The sequence below is a fragment of the Nicotiana tomentosiformis genome, chromosome 5 (genome assembly GCF_000390325.3).
Source record: "Nicotiana tomentosiformis chromosome 5, ASM39032v3, whole genome shotgun sequence".
Taxonomy (NCBI): domain Eukaryota; kingdom Viridiplantae; phylum Streptophyta; class Magnoliopsida; order Solanales; family Solanaceae; genus Nicotiana; species Nicotiana tomentosiformis.
The window spans coordinates 89,729,425-89,747,436 of record NC_090816.1 but is presented as its reverse complement, the minus strand read 5'-3'; the positions used below and the strand labels follow the sequence as shown (position 1 = coordinate 89,747,436).

Here is an 18,012-nt window from a genome sequence, read left to right as displayed (position 1 = left end):
AGGCTTGAAATGGCTAAAATAGGAAATTTAAGTTTGAAAGTTTGACTGGGGAGTTGACTTTTTTATATCGGGGTTGGAATCTGATTCTAGAAATTGGAATAGGTCTCCTATGTCATTTATGGCTTGTGTGCAAAATTTGAGGTCAATCGGACTTGATTTGATAGGTTTCGGCATCAAATGCAGAAGTTGGAATTTATTAGTTTCATTAAGCTTGAATTGGGGTATGATTCATGCTTTTAGCGTTGCTTGATGTGATATGAGGCCCCGACTAAGTTTGTATGATATTTTTGGACTTATTTGTATATTTGGTTGAGGTCCCAGGGGTTTTGGGTGAGTTTCGGATGGTTAAAAGATCAAAACTTAGACTTAGAACAATCATGAAAATTTCAGTCTTCTCGTGCAATCGCACCTGCGAAACTGTGGTCGCAGGTGCGAGTTGTGGAGTGCAAAAGAGGAAAAGGGAGAGTGGGGTAGTTGCCGCAGGTGCGAGGGAAAATTCCGCACCTGCGTGATCGCAGATGCGAACGAGGGGTCGCAGATGCGTGTGTGACTGCATAAGCGGACTGCTTCTCATAGAAGCGGGAATGCGACCGCAAAAGCGGAGGAAGGCTAGCCTTGGCAAAAAACCGCAGATGCGGGATTCTCCGTAAATGCGGAACCGCAAATGCGGTTATGTGTCCGCAGGTGCGAAAGCACTGGACAGATTACAAAACAGAGAGGTTCCGACATTTTTGTCATTTTGGACCTTTCAAGCACGATTTGGGGCGAATTTTCATAGGGAATTCATAGAAAAACTTGAGGTAAGTCACTTGTGATCATTGTTAGTCAATAATATTGAATTATCATCGATTATTTCGACTAGATTACGTTTTTTTGAGGTGTAATTCAAGGAATTGGGCCTAGAAAATTCAAAATAAGAATTTAAGATTTGGAGGTCAAGCTGATGTCGGAATTTGGTATGGTTGGGCTTGTGGTTGAATGGGCGTTCATATTTTGTAACTTTTATCGGGTTCCGAGATATGGGCCCCAGTGACGATGTTTGAGTTGAATTTCGAACTTTGTTGGAAAATTAGTATTTTCATATGAAATTAATTCCTATAATTTGTGCTGACAGTATAAAATTAATTGTGACTAGATACGAGGCTTTAGGATGCCAATTCGCGCGGCAAAGGCATATTGGAATAAAGAGTTTTATGGTTTGAGGTAAGTAACACTTCTAAACTTGATTTTGGGGGTATAAACCCCGAAAATACGTGTTATATGATTTGTTTGGAGGCGACGCACATGCTAGGTGACGGGCGTGTGGGCGTGCACCATAGATATTGTGACTTAAATAAATTCCGTGGAGTTGTATAATTAAAGAATCATGTCATTATCCACATATCCGCCATGTGTTAGAGGAAATTGAGCTGAGACTCATGTTAAAGATCATGTTTAGGTTATGTGCCGATATTTTGGAACCCATAGGGTCATGTTGATGTTGAAATTTTGTTTGAATTGTAATTTTTGTACTCAGTCACATTTATCATTTGCATATCATATCTCAGTCTATGTTGTCATTCATTGATACATCATATCATCATGTCGGGTTGATTTTCATGTCATTGAGAGCCCGAGAGACTGGAGATTTTGAGTGATATTATATGGGATCGGGTTGCACACCGCTTCATATTTTATTTATGTATGTCTGGATCTAGCTATTATAGCGCTTGGGCTGAAGGAGCCCTTCCAGAGTCTGCACCCCTCCACAGTGAGCGCAGTTCATTTATATTGAGGTATGGATCTTCCCTGGACATGGATATTATCCGAATCATTTATATCTGGGGATGGATCTTTTCCTGGGCTAGATTGGCTTTATACAGTACTGAGAGGCTGATTGTCAGCTGATGTGTGTGTGTGTGTGTGTATATATATATACATATATATATGATGGATCTTCCCTAGGCTAGATTAGCCATATACGGTATTGAGTGATTGAATATTTTGAGATTGTGAGTACACGATGTTTCTACGTAGGTGCATCACATACAGCATGTACATTGTCATGTAGATATAGAGATGTCATAGTCCTCATATTATTCTGAATTGATATATTTTATTTGTACTGAGTTTAACTGTTGAAGTTGAAGCATGCCTACATTTTTGTACTAATATTTCTATATTAGAATGTACCTATTGAGCTTGTCACTACTTTCAGCCCAAAGGTTAGTCTTGTTACTTATTAAGTACATGGGGTCGGTTCTACTCATACTATACCCTACACTTCGTGTGCAGATCCAGGTACTTCCGGACACGACGGTTGCTAGTTTTTGGGAGATTATCTGTTGGAGACTATCGAGGTAGTTGTTTGACGTATGCAGACCTTGACTCTCTTTCCTTTCAGTTATTTGTATTGTTCTATATTTTCGGACAATGTTTGTATTAGTCAGACTATGTTATCATTTAGATGCTCATGTACTCAGTAACACCATATTTTGGGAGTGTATCTATATCCGTATGTGTGGGGGTTTTCTATTAAATTTAAATATTATGTTTCCAAACTTAAAAAAATCGTGGCTTATTGAGGTTGTCGGCTTGCCTAGTATTGAGATAGGCGCCATCACGACATGCGGATTTTGGGTCGTGACAAGTTGGTATCAGAGCCCAGATTACATAGGTCTCATGAGTCATGAGAAGGTTTAGTAGAGTCTTGTGAATCGGTACGGAGACGTCTGTACTTATCTTTAAGAGACTGCCGAACACTTAGGAAATTTCACTTTCTTGTACTCTGTCATGCGAATTGTTTGATTCCGGAAAATAAAATTGTTGTTATTCTATTCACTTACAGATGGAGAGGAAACATACTACCGGATCAGGCGGTCAGCCACCAGTGCCACCAGTTAGGGCCGCGAGAGATCGGGGCAATGGTAGAGACCGGGGTCGTGGTAGAGGTCGAGGTTTAGCTCGTACAACAGTTAGAGCAGCACCTATAGAACTACCAGTTGCTCCAGCTCAGGAGCAGGTTCTAGATATAGTCGAGCCGGCGGGGCCAACTCAGGCACCAGTTATGCCTATTGTGATTCCAGGCCTTCAGGAGGATTTACCCTAAATATTAATTGTTTGCACTGCCTTGCTTAGGAGGTTTCGGCTCAGGCCACACCAACCACTTCTCAAGCCGGGGGAGGTACTCATACCCCTATCGCCTATACTCCATAGCAGGTAGTACAGGGACTTCAGATATCGGGGGCACTACCAGTCCAGCCGGTTGCAGCTGCTCAGGCCTAGGTGGGTCCTGTTATGAATGACGAAGAGCAGAAGAGATTTCTAACTTTCAGTGGAACTGAGTTAGAGGATGCTCAAGATTTCTTGGATAGATGCTAGTGGATGCTTCGTACAACGAGTATTCTGGAGACCAGAGGGGTCTCATTTACTACTTTTCAGCTGACCGTAGCAGTCTTCAGATGGTGAGAGACTTATGAGAGGAGAAGACAAGTTGGTGCAGCACCACTATCATGGCATGAGTTTTCCTTATTATTTATGGAGAAGTTTGTGCCATAAACCCGCAGAGAAGAACTGCGCAAGCAGTTCAAGTATTTATGTCAGGAGGACCTGTCTGCGATCCGGTATGAGATGCAGTTTTCAGAATTGGCTCGTCATGCAGTTTGGTTGGTTCCCACAGAGAGGGAGAAGATTAGGAGGTTCATTAATGGCCTCAACTATCAGTTCTATTTTGTTATGGGGAATGTAGGAGGTGCTAAATTTGACGAGGTGGTTGACAGTGCTCGACGACTAGAAATAGTCAGTATTCAGGAGCGTGAGGAGAGGGAGGCGAAGAGGTCTCGTGGTCCGGGTAATTCCAGTAGTGTTTCTTCTAGGGGGCAGCCCTATCACAATAGGGGTCGACCTTATAGGCCTGCTCAGATGGCTCGTCCTCAACGTGGCGCATCAGCTAGCCATGGTTCATATAGTGCTCGACGGAGTCAGTCTTCTCTTAGTGCACTTCCAGTTTAGATTTTATCTCATGCACCATCAGTTCAGGGTTCATCTGTACCAGGTTCTTCTGGTAGTTATTCTGGTTCTCGAGTTCCACCTTAGTACTTGCCGACATTTTCAGAGAATGGTTGTTTTGAGTGTGGAGATTTGGATCACATAAATATATATTGCCCCCGCCATATGAGAGGTTCAACTCAGAAGAAGAGTCAAACTACGACTTCAACACCAGTTGTTTCACCACCCGCCCAACCAGCTCGGGGTGGGGCTTAGTCAGCAAGGGGTCACCCAAGAGGGGGAGGCCGATCAGGTGGCGGTCAGGCCTAATTCTATGTTATTCCTGCTAGGCCAGATGTCGTTACTTCAGATGCAGGGATCACATGTATTGTCTCAGTGTGCTACAGGGAAGCTTATATATTATTTGACCCTAGTTCCACATACTAGTATGTTTCATCATATTTTGTTCGTTATCTAGATATTCCCCGTGAGTCGTTAGTTTCACTTGTTCGTGTATCTATACCGTTAGACGATACTATTATTGTGGACTGTGTGTATCGGTCGTGTATGGTAACTATTGGGGGATTGGAAACTAGAGTTCATCTCTTATTACTTAGTACGGTTGATTTCGATGTAATCTTAGGTATGGATTGGTTCTCTCCATGTCATGCTATTCTGGACTGTTATGCAAAAACTAGAGAGGTTCTCTAGATTATGTTCCCAGTAGGGTAATTTCTTTTTTGAAGTCCCAACGTATGGTTGAGAAGGGGTGTTTGTCATATTTGGCCTTTGTGAGAGATGTTGATGCAGACACTCCTACTATTGGTTCTGTACCGGTAGTAAGAGACATTCCGGATATATTTCCTTCAGAACTATCGGATAAGCCACCCTACAGGGATATTGATTTCGGTATTGACTTAGTGTTGAGCACTCAGCCCATTTCTATTTATCCGTATCGTATAGCACTAGATGAGTTGAAGGAATTGCAAGAGCAACTTCAGGAACTTCTTAATAAGGGGTTTATTAGGCCTAGTCTGTCTCCTTGGGGTGCATCGGTTCTATTTGTGAAAAAGAAATACGGTACTATGTAAATGTGCTTCGACTACAGGCAATTGAACAAAGTTACAATCAAGAACAAGTATCGTTTGCCAAGTATTGATGATTTATTTGACCAGCTTCAGGGAGAAAGGGTGTTCTCCAAAATTTATTTGAGATCTGGGTATCACCAGGTGACAATTTGGGATTCGGATATTCTAAAGACGACATTCAAGACCCGTTATGGTCACTATGAATTTCGCGTGATGCCTTTTGGCTGACCAACGCCCCAGCAGTATTTATGCACTTGATGAATAGTGTATTCCAGTCATATCTTGATTTGTTTGTCATAGTATTTATTGATGACATCTTGGTGTACTCACGTAGCCAGAAGGAACATGCACATTATTTAAGTATTGTACTATAGAGGCTGAGGGAAGAGAAACTTTATGCCAAATTTTCTAAGTGTGAGTTCTAGCATAGCTCAGTGGCCGTCTTGGGACACATAGTGTCTAGTGAGGGAATGAAGGTGGATCCGAAGAAGATAGAGGCAGTTCAGAGTTGGCCCAGGCCATATTCAGCTACTGAGATTCGGAGTTTTCTCGGCTTGGTCGGGTATTATTGTCGCTTTATAGAGGGATTCTCGTCTATTGTGGCGCCTATGACTAAATTGACCCAGAAAGGTGCTCCATTCAGGTGGTCGGATGAGTGTAAAGAGAGCTTTTAAAAGCTCAAGACTGCCTTGACCACAGCTTTAGTTCTAGTTTTGTCTTCAGCTTCAGACTCTTATACAGTGTATTGTGATGCCTCTAGGATTGGTATTTGGTGTGTCTTAATGTAGGATGGTAGAGTGATTGCTTATGCTTCGCGTCAGATGAAGCCACATGAAAAGAACTACCATGTTCATGATTTAGAATTGGTAGCCATCATTAATACATTAAAGATTTAGAGGCACTATCTCTATGGTTTTTCTTGTGAGGTATTTACAGATCATCGGAGTCTTCAACACTTATTCAAACAGAAGGATCTAAATTTGAGGCAGCGGAGATGGTTGGAGCTACTAAAGGACTATGATATTACTATTCTGTATCATCCCGGGAAGGCCAATATGGTGGTTGATGCCTTGAGTAGGAAGGCGGTGAGTATTGCTTTCATTCATGTAGGGAAGAGGCCTCTTGTAGTTTATGTTCATGCCTTGGCTAACTAGTTCGTGAGATTAGATGTTTCGGAGCCTATTCAGGTTCTAACTTGTGTGGTTTCTCGGTCTTCCTTATATGACCGCATCAAAGAGCACCATTGTGATGATCCAATTTGTTTGTTCTGAAGGAAACAATTCAGCACGGTGATGCCAAAGATGTTACTATTGGAGATAATGGGATGTTGAGGATGCAGGGTCGGATTTGTGTGCCAAATTTAGAAGGGTAGCGTGAGTTGATTCTTGAAGAAGCTCATATTTTGCGGTATTCCATTCATCTAGGTGCCGCTAAGATGTACCAGGACTTGAGAAAAATGATGGTTTTGTAGCTCAGTGTTTAAATTGTCAACATGTGAAGTACGAGCATCATATATCGGGAAAATTTCTTCAGAGACTCGAAATTCCGAAGTGGAAGTGGGTGCGTATCACCATGGACTTCGTAGTTGGACTCCTACAGACTTTGAGGAAGTTTGTTTCTCTTTGGGTGATTGTGGATCGGTTGACCAAGTCCGCGCATTTTTTTCCAGTCAGTACTACTTATTCTTCAAAACGGTTGGCCGAGATTTATATCCGTGAGATTGTTCGCCTACACAGTGTGCCAGTGTCCATCATTTTAGATCGAGGCTTGCAGTTTTCATCACAGTTTTGGAGAGCAACGCAGCGAGAATCGGGAATGCAGGTTCAGTTAAGTACAACATTTCACCCTCAGACGGACGGAAAGTCTGAGCGCACTATTCAAACCTGGAAATTTCAGTCTTCTGGTGCAATCGCACCTGCGGAACTTTGAACGCAGGTGTGACTGTGGAGCGCAAAAGCGGAAAAGGGTAAGTGGGGCAGTGGCCGCAGATGCGAGGGAAAATTCTGCACCTGTATGATCGCAGATGCGGACGAGGGGTCGCATATGCGCTTGTGACCGCAGAAGCGGACTGCTTCTCACAGAAGCGAGTCCGCAGAAGCGGGAATACGACCACAGAAGTGGAGAAAGTCCAGCCTTGGTAAAAAAACGTAGATGCGGTTATGTGTCCGCAGGTGCGAAAGCACTGGACAAATTACAAAAGAGAGGGGTTCCGACATTTTTGTCATTTTGGACCTTTCAAGCATGATTTGGGGTGATGTTTCAGAGGGAATTCACGGGAAAACTTGAGGTAAGTCACTTGTGATCATTGTTAGTCAATAGTATTGAATTATCATCGATTATTACGACTAGATTACGTGTTTTTGAGGTGTAATTCAAGGATTTGGGCCAAGGGATTTCAAAATAAGAATTTAAGATTTGGAGGTCGAGTTGATGTCGGAATTTGGTAAATTTGGTATGGTTGGACTCATGGTTGAATGGCCGTTCTTATTTTGTCACTTTTTTCGGGTTTCGAGATATGCCCCCACTAACGATTTTTGAGTTGAATTTTGGATTTTGTTGGAAAGTTAGTATTTTCATATGGAATTAATTCCTATAATTTGTGTTGATTGTATCGAATTAAGTTTGACTAAATAAGAGACTTTCGGAGGCCAATTCGCGAGGCAAAAGCATATTGGAATAAAGAATTTCACGGTTTGAGGTAAGTAACACTTCTAAACTTAGTTCTGAGGGTATAAACCCCGAAACTACGTGTTATGTGATTTATTTGGAGGTGATGCACATGCTAGGTGACGGGTGTGTGGGCGTGAACCATAAATATTGTGTCTTAAATAAATTCTTTGGAGTTGTATAATTAATGAATCATGTCATTATCCACATATCCTCCACGTGTTAGAGGAAATTGAGCTAAGACTCGTGTTAAAGATCATGTTTAAGCTACGTGTTGATATTTTGGGACCCGTAGGGCCATGTTGCTCTTGAAATTTTGTTTGAATAGTAATTTTTGTACATAGTCACATCCATCATTTGCATATTATATCTCAGTCTCTGTTGTCATTCATTGATACATCATATCATCATATCGGGTTGATTTTCATGACAATGAGAGCCTGAGAGAATGGAGATTTTGAGTGATATTATATGGGATCGGGCTACACGCCGTAACATGTTTTATTTATTTATGCCTAGATTCGTCTATTATAGTGCTTGAGCTGAAGGAACCCCTCCAAAGTCAGCACATCCCCAGAGTGAGCGTGGTTCATTTATATTGAGGAATGGATCTTCCCTGAACATGGAACTTGTCCGAATCATTTATATCTGGGGATGGATCCTTCCCTAGGCTAGATTGGCCTTATACAGTATTGAGTGACTGACTGTCAGTTGATGTATATATTTGAGATGGATCTTCTTTGGGCTAGATTGGCCATATACATTACTGAGTGATTGAATATTTTGAGATTGTGAGTACACGAGGTTTCCACGGTGCATTATATACAACATGCACATTGGCATGTATATATAGAGATATCATAATCCCCATACATTTAGAATTGATCTATTTTATTTGTACTGAGTTTAACTGTTGAACTTGTGTCACGACCCAAAATTCGCATGTCGTGATGGCGCCTATCTCAATATTAGGCAAATCGACAATCTAAATAAACTACAATTTCTCTTAAGTTTGAAAAAATAATATTTAAATTTAATAGGAAACCCCCACACTTACTGATATAAAATACACTCCCAAAATCCGGTGTCACCTAGTACATGAGCATCTAAATGATAACATAGTCTGACTAATACAAACATTGTCTGAAAAATGTAGGACAGTACAAATAACTGAAAGGAAAGAGAGTCAAGGTCTGCAGACGCCAAGCAGCTACCTCAATAATCTCCACCAGATAATCTTCCAAAAACTAGCAATCGCCGTGTCCGGAAGTACCTGGATCTGCACACGAAGTGCAGAGTATAGTATGAGTACAACTGACCCCATATACTCAATAAGTAACAAGACTAGCATTTGGGCTGAAAGTAGTGACGAGCTCAATAGGTACAATCCAGTATACAAATAACAGTACAGAAAAATAGGCATGTTTTCAAGTTCAACAATTAACTTAGTACAATTAAAATAGATGAATTATGAATGATATGGGAGTGCTGAGCGAATGGATGAGCTGAGTGACTGTGGTCATGAGAGGACGCATTGGATTTCATTCTTATTGTACTACAGTTATCATATATCACTGTGTTGGAAATTTCTGAGAGATATTATCTTATGTTTCAGTTGAACTTGATATGAAATTGATGTTTGGGCCTTAATTGTTAAACTTGCAAGCATGCCTACTTTCTTTGGTTAGAAATTACTGTAATTGGACTTAGTTGTGAAGCTCGCCACTACTTTCAATTCTTTAGTTATTATTGTTACTTACTGAGGTGGTTGTACTCATACTACACCCTACACTTCGTGTGCAGATCCAGGTACTACCGGACACAGTGGGTGTTGACTCTTTCGCACGGTTGATTTTTATGGAGATTTCGAGGTAGTTGTCGTATTTCGCAGACCTTGTCTCCCCTTCCCTATCTCCTTATTTACTGCATTAGATCTCAGACTATTATAGATCGTGTTTTCCAGACTTGTAATGTATAGATGCCTATGTACTCAGCGACACCGGATTTGGGGAGTGTTTGTATCAGTATTTGCGAGATTTTTTTGTATTGTATTTAAATATTATGTTTTCAAACTTAAAGGAAATTGTGGGTTATTGATATTATCGGCTTGCCTAGTATTGAGATAGGCGTCATCACGACAGGTGAGATTTTTAGGTCGTGACAAGTTGGTATAAGAGCCTAGGTTACAAAGGTCTCACGAGTCATGAGCAGGTTTAGTAGAGTCTTGAGGATCGGTACGGAGATGTCTGTACTTATCTTCGAGGGGTTGCCGAACCCTTAGGAACATTTCACCTTCTTGTATTTTTTCATGCGAATTTGTTGATTCCGGGAACCAAATTTCTGTTATTTTATTCTCTCACAGGTGGTGAGGACACGTACTACCGGATCGGGAGGTCAGCCACCAGTTAGGGCCGTGAGAGGCCGGGGCCATGGTAGAGGTCGGGGTCGAGGTAGAGGTCGAGGTGCAGATCATATAGCAGTTGGAACAGCACCTGTAGCACCACCAGTTGCTCCAGCTCAGGAGCAGATTGTAAATATAGCTGAGCCGACAGGACCAGCTCAGGCACCAGCTGCACCTATTGTGATTCTAGGCCTTCAGGAGGCACTAGCACAGATATTGACAGTTTGCACTAGTCTTGCTCAGGTGGTTTCGGCTCAGGCCGCACCTCCCCAACAGAAATGATATCATGTATCAACAAGGAGCAACAAAGACTGAGATTAAATAAACAAGTAAACTGTGACTCAGTATAAAACAACAATTTAGCAGATAATTCAACATGTGTACGACCTCTATGGGTCACTATAGTGCCAACACATAATCTAAAGATGATTTGTGGTTCAATATCTCTACTGCATGGAGAATGTACATATAAAAACAGATTATTCAACTACACAATTCCATGGAATTTGACCAAGTCACAATTCCTATGGCGCACGTCCACACGCCCGTCACCTAGCATGTGTGTCACCTCAACACTAATCACACAATACATAATCCGGGTTTTCATACCCTTAGAATCAAATTTAAAACTGTTACTTACCTCAAACCGTGTAATTTCTTACTCCACTATGCCTTTGCTTCATGAATTGGCCTTCAAACGCCTCGAATCTAGCCATAAATAATCTGATTCAATCATTAAAATTGGTAGGAATTAATTCCATATGAAAATACAAAATTTCCATAAAAATCTGAAAATTTCACCCAAAAATTGCCCATGGGCCCTACGTATCGAAACCCGACAAAATTTACAAAATTCGAAATCCCATTCAATCATGAGTCTACCCATACAAATTTTACCAAATTCCTACTTCAACTCGACCCTCAAATCTTCAAATTAAACCAAGAGGGTTTTCAAAAAATTTCAACTTAATTCACCCATTAAATGATGGAATATGGAAATGAACCAAAACTAGGTACGAATCACTTACCCCAAACACCCACACAAGAATCTCTCCAAAAATCGCCTTCTACCGAGCTCCCAATTTGATTTTATGTTATGGACTCAAAACCCCCGTTTTGGATCTTTTAATTTTTCCCAGATATGCCTTCATCGCGAATGCGACTTCACCCTCGCGTTCGCGTAGAACAATCTGACTGCCCCTCAAATTAACCCTTCGCGAATGCATCCCAAGGCACGCTAACGTGAAGCTTCGCTGACCCCTCTCTTCGCGAACGCGACAACCTCTTACGCGAACACGAAGGCCAAATGTATGGGCCCCCCAGCTGCCTCCTCTCTTCTACGCGAACGCGTCGCCCTTCATGCGTTCGCGATGCATTCACTGTCCAAACCTTTACGAACGCGAGCCCCTCTTTGCGAACGCGAAGAACAATTTCTCATACACCTCTAGGTACACTCCGCGAACGCGAGACACTCCTTGCGAACGCATAAGATGACATACACCACCAGTCTTCAACCATCAAGCCAAGTCCAAAAATGATTTGTGACCCTTCCGAAACTCACCCGAGGCCCCCCGGGACCTAAACCAAACATACCATCATGCCCCATAACATCAGACGAACATATTAGTACCCTAAAATCATTTCAAACAATGTTAAAACCACGAATCATACCCCAATTCAAGCCTAATGAAACTAAGAACTTTCAACTTCTACTTTCAATGCCGAAACCTATCAAATCACGTTCGATTAACCTTATATTTTGCATACAAGTCATAAATGACATATCAGACCTATTTCAATTTCCAGAATCGGATTCTAACCCCGATATCAAAAAGTCAACTCCCCGGTCAAACTTCCCAAAAATGCAACTTTCGCCATTTCAAGCCTAATTTCACTACAGACCTCCAAATCATAATCCGGACATGCTCCTAAGTCCAAATTCACCCAACGGAGCTAACAGAATCATCAAAATTCAAATCTGGGATCGTTTACACATAAGTCAATATCCGGTCAACCTTTTCAACTTAAGTTTTTAATTATGAAACTAAGTGTCCCAATTCACTTCGAAATCCTTCCGGATACGAATCAATTAACCCGGTAAGTCATAAAAATACTGTAAAGCATAAATTGAGTAGTAAATGGGGGAACGGGGTTATAATACTCAAAACGATCGGCCAAGTCATTATAGACGTGATGGCGCCTATCTCAATACTAGGCAAGCCGACAACCTCAATAAGCCACGAATTCTTTTAAGTTTGGAAACATAATATTTAAATTTAATAAAAAAACAACACATACTGATATAGATATACTTTCAAACCATGGTGTCATTGAGTACATGAGCATCTAAATGTTAACATAGTCTAACTAATATAACCAATGTCTGGAAATGTAGAACAATACAAATAACTACAAGGAAAGAGAGTCAAGGTCTGTGGACGCCAAGCAGTTACCTCGATAGTCTCCAACAGATAATATCCCAAAAACTAGCAAACGCCGTGTCCGGAAGTACCTGGATCTACACACAAAGTGCAGAGTATAGTATGAGTACAACTGACCCATGTACTCAATAAGTAACAAGAATAACCTTTGGGCTGAAAGTAGTGGCGAGCTCCACATGTACAGTCTAATATATAAATAACAGTATAGAAATATAGGCATGCTTTCAAGTTGTAATGCCCCGACCGATCGTTTTGAGTATTACAGCCTCTTTTCCCCATTTACTGTTCAATTTGTGATTTATAATTATTATATGACTTGCCGGGATAATTGGTTCGAGTCCGGTGAGATTTTAGAATGAATTGAGACACTCTCAAGGATGGAAGCTTAAGTTGAAAAGGTTGACCGGATGTTGACTTACGTGTAAACGACCCCAAAATAGAGTTTTGATGTCCAATAGCTCCGTATGGTGATTTTGGACTTAGGAGTGTGTCTGGAAAATTATTTGAAGTTCGTAGTTAAATTAGGCTTGAAATGGCAAAAATATGAAATTTAAGTTGGAAGTTTGACCGAGGAGTTGACTTTTTGATATTGGGGTCGAAATCCAATTCTGAAAAGTTCATGGGTCCGTTATGTCATTTATGACTTGTATGCAAAATTTTGAGGTCAATCAGACTTGATTTGATAGGTTTCGGCATTAAATGTAGATGTTGGAAATGATTGGTTTTTATTAGGCTTGAATTAGGGTATGAATCATGTTTCTAGCATTGTTTGATGTGATTTAAGGTTCCGACTAAGTTCGTATGATGTTTTAGGACTTGTTGGTGTATTTGGTTGAGGTCTCGAGGGCCTCGGGTATGTTTCAAGTCAGTTTTGAATGAGTTTGGTCATTTCGGCACTCTAATGATGTTCTGGGAATAGTAGGAGTGCGGGAGCACATTTTGGAGTGCTGAGGCAAAGCCTCATGTGCGGACCTTAGAGGAAAACTACGAACCGCAGAAATCCTCTTGCGGCTGCAGAAAGGAGAATCTACAGGTTCGATGGTCTAACTTCGGAAGCTTATATCTTTTGATCTATAAGGAATTTGGAGATGATCCTAAAATGAAAGTTGTAGCCCTTTGAGTCTAGAACTCAGAAAGATAAACCGTTCATCATTTGGACTTTTTTACAGAATGTTATGGTCAATTTACTAATGCCTTGTAGTACATATACTGCTGAACCGCGACTGCACAATTTGGGTTGCTGCCGCAGAGACCATAAATGTGCGGACCGCACAAAGCTTTTGTGGTCAAGTCAATGGGAGATCATATTTTGTACTATATGAATGAGGGTTAGAGTACCATTTCATATTTGGAATTTGGGAGCTCGGTTTGCGGCAATTGTTCGAGGGATTTTCAAGATATTCATCGGGCTAAGTGATTCAAACCTGGTTAATATACATGAATTTATCATTGTTTTCATCATTTAATTAGTATTTTGAGATGGAAATTTAGGGAAAATATTAGAAATTTCATAACACGACTTTTTGGGGTTTGAATATCGATTCGGAGTCCTATTTGAGTGAAACTAGTATGGTTGGACTCGTAATTGAATGGGTAGTAGGATTTTGTGAGTTTCATCGGATTTCGAGATGTAGGCCCCGCTGATGATATTTGAAGGGAATTTCAAATTTTTTTGGAAAATTAGTAATTTCATATGGGATTAATTCCTATAATTTGTATTGACTGAATTGAATTGTTGTGACTAGATTCGAGGCGTTCAGAGGTTGATTCGCGAGGCAAGGGAATATTGAGGTAAGTAATACTTCTAAACTTGGTTATGAGGGTATAAATCCCTGAATTATGTGTTATGTGAACTGTATGGAGGTGACGCACATGCGAGGTGACGGGCGTGTGGGCGTGCACCATAGAAATTGTGACTTAAATAAATTCTGTGAAATTGTATAATTGAAGAATCATGTCATTGTCCATACATCCTCCATGTGTTAGAGGGAATTGAGCTCATACTTATGTTAAATATCATGTGTAGGCTACGCGTTGATATTTTGGGACCCACAGGGTCGTGTTGCTATTGAATTTTTTGTTTAAATTGTAATGTTTATACTCAATCACATTCATCATTTACATATCATATCTCAGTCTCTATTGTCATTCATTGGGACATCATATCATCATGTCGGGTTGATTTTTATGTCATTGAGAGCCCGAGAGACTGGAGATTTTGAGTGATATTTATGGGTCGAGCTGCACGCCGCAACATGTGTTATTTATTTATGCCTGGATCTAGCTATTATAGCGCTTGGGCTGAAGGAGCCCCTCCGGAGTCTGCACCCCCCACAGTGAGCGCGATTCATTTATATTGAGGTATGGATCTTCCCTGGACATGGATCTTGTCCGAATCATTTTTATTAGGGATGTATCTTCCCTTGAATGGATTGGCCTTATACAGTACTGATCGACTGATTACCAGTTGATGTGTATATATACGGGATTGATCTTCCCTCTGCAGGATTGGCCATATAAAGTACTGAGTGATTGAATATATGAGATTGTGGGTGCATGAGGGTTTCCACAGAGGTGCATCACATCGGCATGTACAATGGCATGTAGATATATAGATGCCATATTCCCCATATCATTCATAATTCATCTATTTTAATTGTACTGAGTTAACTGCTCAACTTGAAAACATGCCTATTTTTCTGTATTGTTATTTGTATACTGGACTGTACCTGTTGAGCTCGTCACTACTTTCAGCCCAAAGGTTAGTCTTGTTACTTATTGAGAATATGGGGTCGGTTGTACTCATACTACACTCTGCACTTCGTGTGCAGATCCAGGTACTTCCGAAAACGACGATTGCTAGTTTTTGGAAGATTATCTATTGGAGATTATCGAGGTAGCCGCTTGGCATCTGCAGACCTTGACTCTCTTTCCTTTCAGTTATTTGTATTGTCCTACATTTTCAGACAATGTTTGTATTAGTCAGAATGTGTTATCATTTAGATGCTCATGTACTAGGTGACACCGGGTTTTGGGAGTGTATTTTATATTAGTAAGTGTGGGGTTTTTATATTAAATTTAAATATTATATTTTCAAACTTAAGAGAAATTGTTGTTTATTGAGATTGTCGATTTGCCTAGTATTGAGATAGGTGCCATCACGACATATGAATTTTGGGCTGTGCAAGTTTTATCAGAGCCTAGGTTACATAGGTCTTACGAGTCATGAGAAGGTTTAGTAGTCTTGTGGATCGGTACGAAGACTTCTGTACTTATCTTCGAGAGGCTGCAGAACTCTTAATAAAATTTCATTTTCTTGTATTCTGTCATGCGAATTTATTGATTCCAAAAACTAAACTTTGTTATTCTATTCTATCACAGATGGTGAGGACGTGTACTACTGGATCGGATGGTCAGCCACCAGTTAGGGCCGCGAGAGGCCGGGGCCATGGTAGAGGCAGGGGCTGTAGTACAGGTCGAAGTTTTGCTCGTACAACAGTTAGAGCAGCACCGATAGAACCACCAGTTGCTCCAGCTTAGGAGCAAGTTCCAAATATAGTTGGGTCGGCGGGACGAGCTCAGTCACCAACTGTACCTATTGTGATTCCAGGCCTTCAGGATGCTCTAGCACAGATATTGACTATTTATAGTGGACTTGATCAGGTGGTTTCAGCTCAAGCCGCACCAGCCACTTCTCAGGCCGGGATAGGTACTCATACCTCTGTCGCCCATACTCCAGAACATGTAGTGTAGGGACTTCAGATACCTGGAGCACTACCAGTCCAGTTGGTTGCAGCTGCTCAGGCCCAGGTGGGTCCTATTATGAATGACGAGGAGAATAAGAGATTAGAGAGATTTGGGAGACTCCATCCTCCAACTTTCAGTATAACTGAGTCATAAGATGCTAAGGATTTCTTGGACAGATGCCAGCGGGTGCTTCGTACATCGGGTATTCTGGAGACTAGTGGTGTCTTATTTACTACTTTTTCACTGACCGGAGCAACCTTCAGATGGTGGGAGACTTATGAGAGTAGCAGACCAGTTGGTGCAGCACCACTTTCATGGAAGGTGTTATCTTTATTATTCCTGGAGAAGTTTATACCACAGACCCGCAGAGAGTAACTACAGGCAGTTCGAGTATTTATGTCAGGAGGACTTGTCCGTGACTCAGTATTAGATGCAGTTTTTAGAATTGGCTCGTTATACAATTTGGTTGGTTCCCACTGAGAGGGAGAAGATTTTGAGGAGGTTCATTAATGGCCTCAATCATCAGTTCCATTTTGTTATGACTCCGGGAAATATAGTAGGTGATAAATTCGACGAGGTGGTTGATAGTGCTCGACGGCTAGAGATGGTCAATATTCAGGAACGTGAGGAGAGGGAGGCCAAGAGGTCTTGTGGTCTGGGTAATTCCAGCGGTGTTCCTTCTGGGGGACAACCCAATCACAGTAGGGGTCGACCGTATAGGCCTGCTCAAATAGCTCATCCATCTCATCGTGACGCATCAGTTAGCCATAGTTCATACAATGCTCAACAAAGTCAGTCTTATCTTAGTGCACTTCCAGTTCAGAGTTCATCTCGTGCACCATCAATTCAAGGTTCATCTATACCAGGTTCTTCTGGTTATCGGGGTCCACTTCAGTACTTGCCGACATTTTTAGAGAATGGTTGCTTTGAGTGTGGAGATTTTGGTCGCATAAAGAGATATTGCCCCCGCCTTACGAGAGGTTCAGCTCATCAGAGGAGTCAGTCTATGACTTCAGCACCATTTTCTTCACCACCCACCAAACCAGTTCAGGGTGGGGCTCAATTAGCTAGGGGTCGCCCAAGAAGGGGAGGCTGATCAAGTGGTGGTCGGGCCCGATTCTATGCTATTCCTGAGAGGCTAGATGACATTGCTTCAGATGCAGTGATCACATGTATTGTCTTGGTGTGCCACAGGGAAGCTTCTATATTATTTGGCACTAGTTCCACATATTCATATATATTATCATATTTTGTTCATTATCTGGATATGCCCCGTTAGTCCTTAGTTTCATCTGTTCGTGTATCTACACCGGTGGGCGATACTATTATTGTAGACCATATGTATCGGTCGTGTGTAATAACTATTGGGGGACTGGAGACTAGAATAGATATCTTATTGCTTAGTATGATTGATTTCGATGTAATCTTGGGTATGGATTGGTTGTCTCCATGTCATGCTATTCTGGACTGTCACGTGAAAACCATGACGTTGGCAATGCCAAGGTTGCTGAAGGTCCAGTGGAGAGGTTCTTTAGATTTTATGTTCCCAGCAGAGTAATTTCTTACTTGAGAGCCCAACGAATGTTTGGGAATGGGTGTTTGTCATATTTGACCTTTGTAAGAGATATTGATGAAGACACTCCTACTATTGATTCAGTTCTAGTAGTACGAGACTTTCTGAATGTATTTCCTGTAGACCTGT

The 18,012-nt window shown here is 41.3% G+C and overlaps 3 protein-coding genes across 3 annotated transcripts in view; 2 read left to right on the top strand and 1 right to left on the bottom strand.

The window, feature by feature from the left end:
• Window positions 1-18,012, bottom strand: part of LOC104120624 (pentatricopeptide repeat-containing protein At4g33990-like) — a 161,949-nt gene that overhangs the window by 37,457 nt on the left and 106,480 nt on the right. The window lies entirely within an intron of this gene.
• On the top strand, window positions 3,610-3,990 carry LOC138892767 (uncharacterized). Its single transcript, XM_070176503.1, has one exon. The coding sequence runs from the start codon at window positions 3,610-3,612 to the stop codon at window positions 3,988-3,990; it is 381 nt and encodes a 126-aa protein (XP_070032604.1).
• LOC138892766 (uncharacterized) lies at window positions 16,741-17,406 on the top strand. The gene has a single exon (XM_070176502.1). It carries the CDS (start codon window positions 16,741-16,743, stop codon window positions 17,404-17,406), a length of 666 nt encoding a protein of 221 aa, XP_070032603.1.

Bases quoted from the DNA above. Each gene is read 5' to 3' on its own strand.
- LOC138892767 (XM_070176503.1), top strand. From the start codon at position 3,610: ATGCAGTTTTCAGAATTGGCTCGTCATGCAGTTTGGTTGGTTCCCACA.
- LOC138892766 (XM_070176502.1), top strand. From the start codon at position 16,741: ATGCAGTTTTTAGAATTGGCTCGTTATACAATTTGGTTGGTTCCCACT.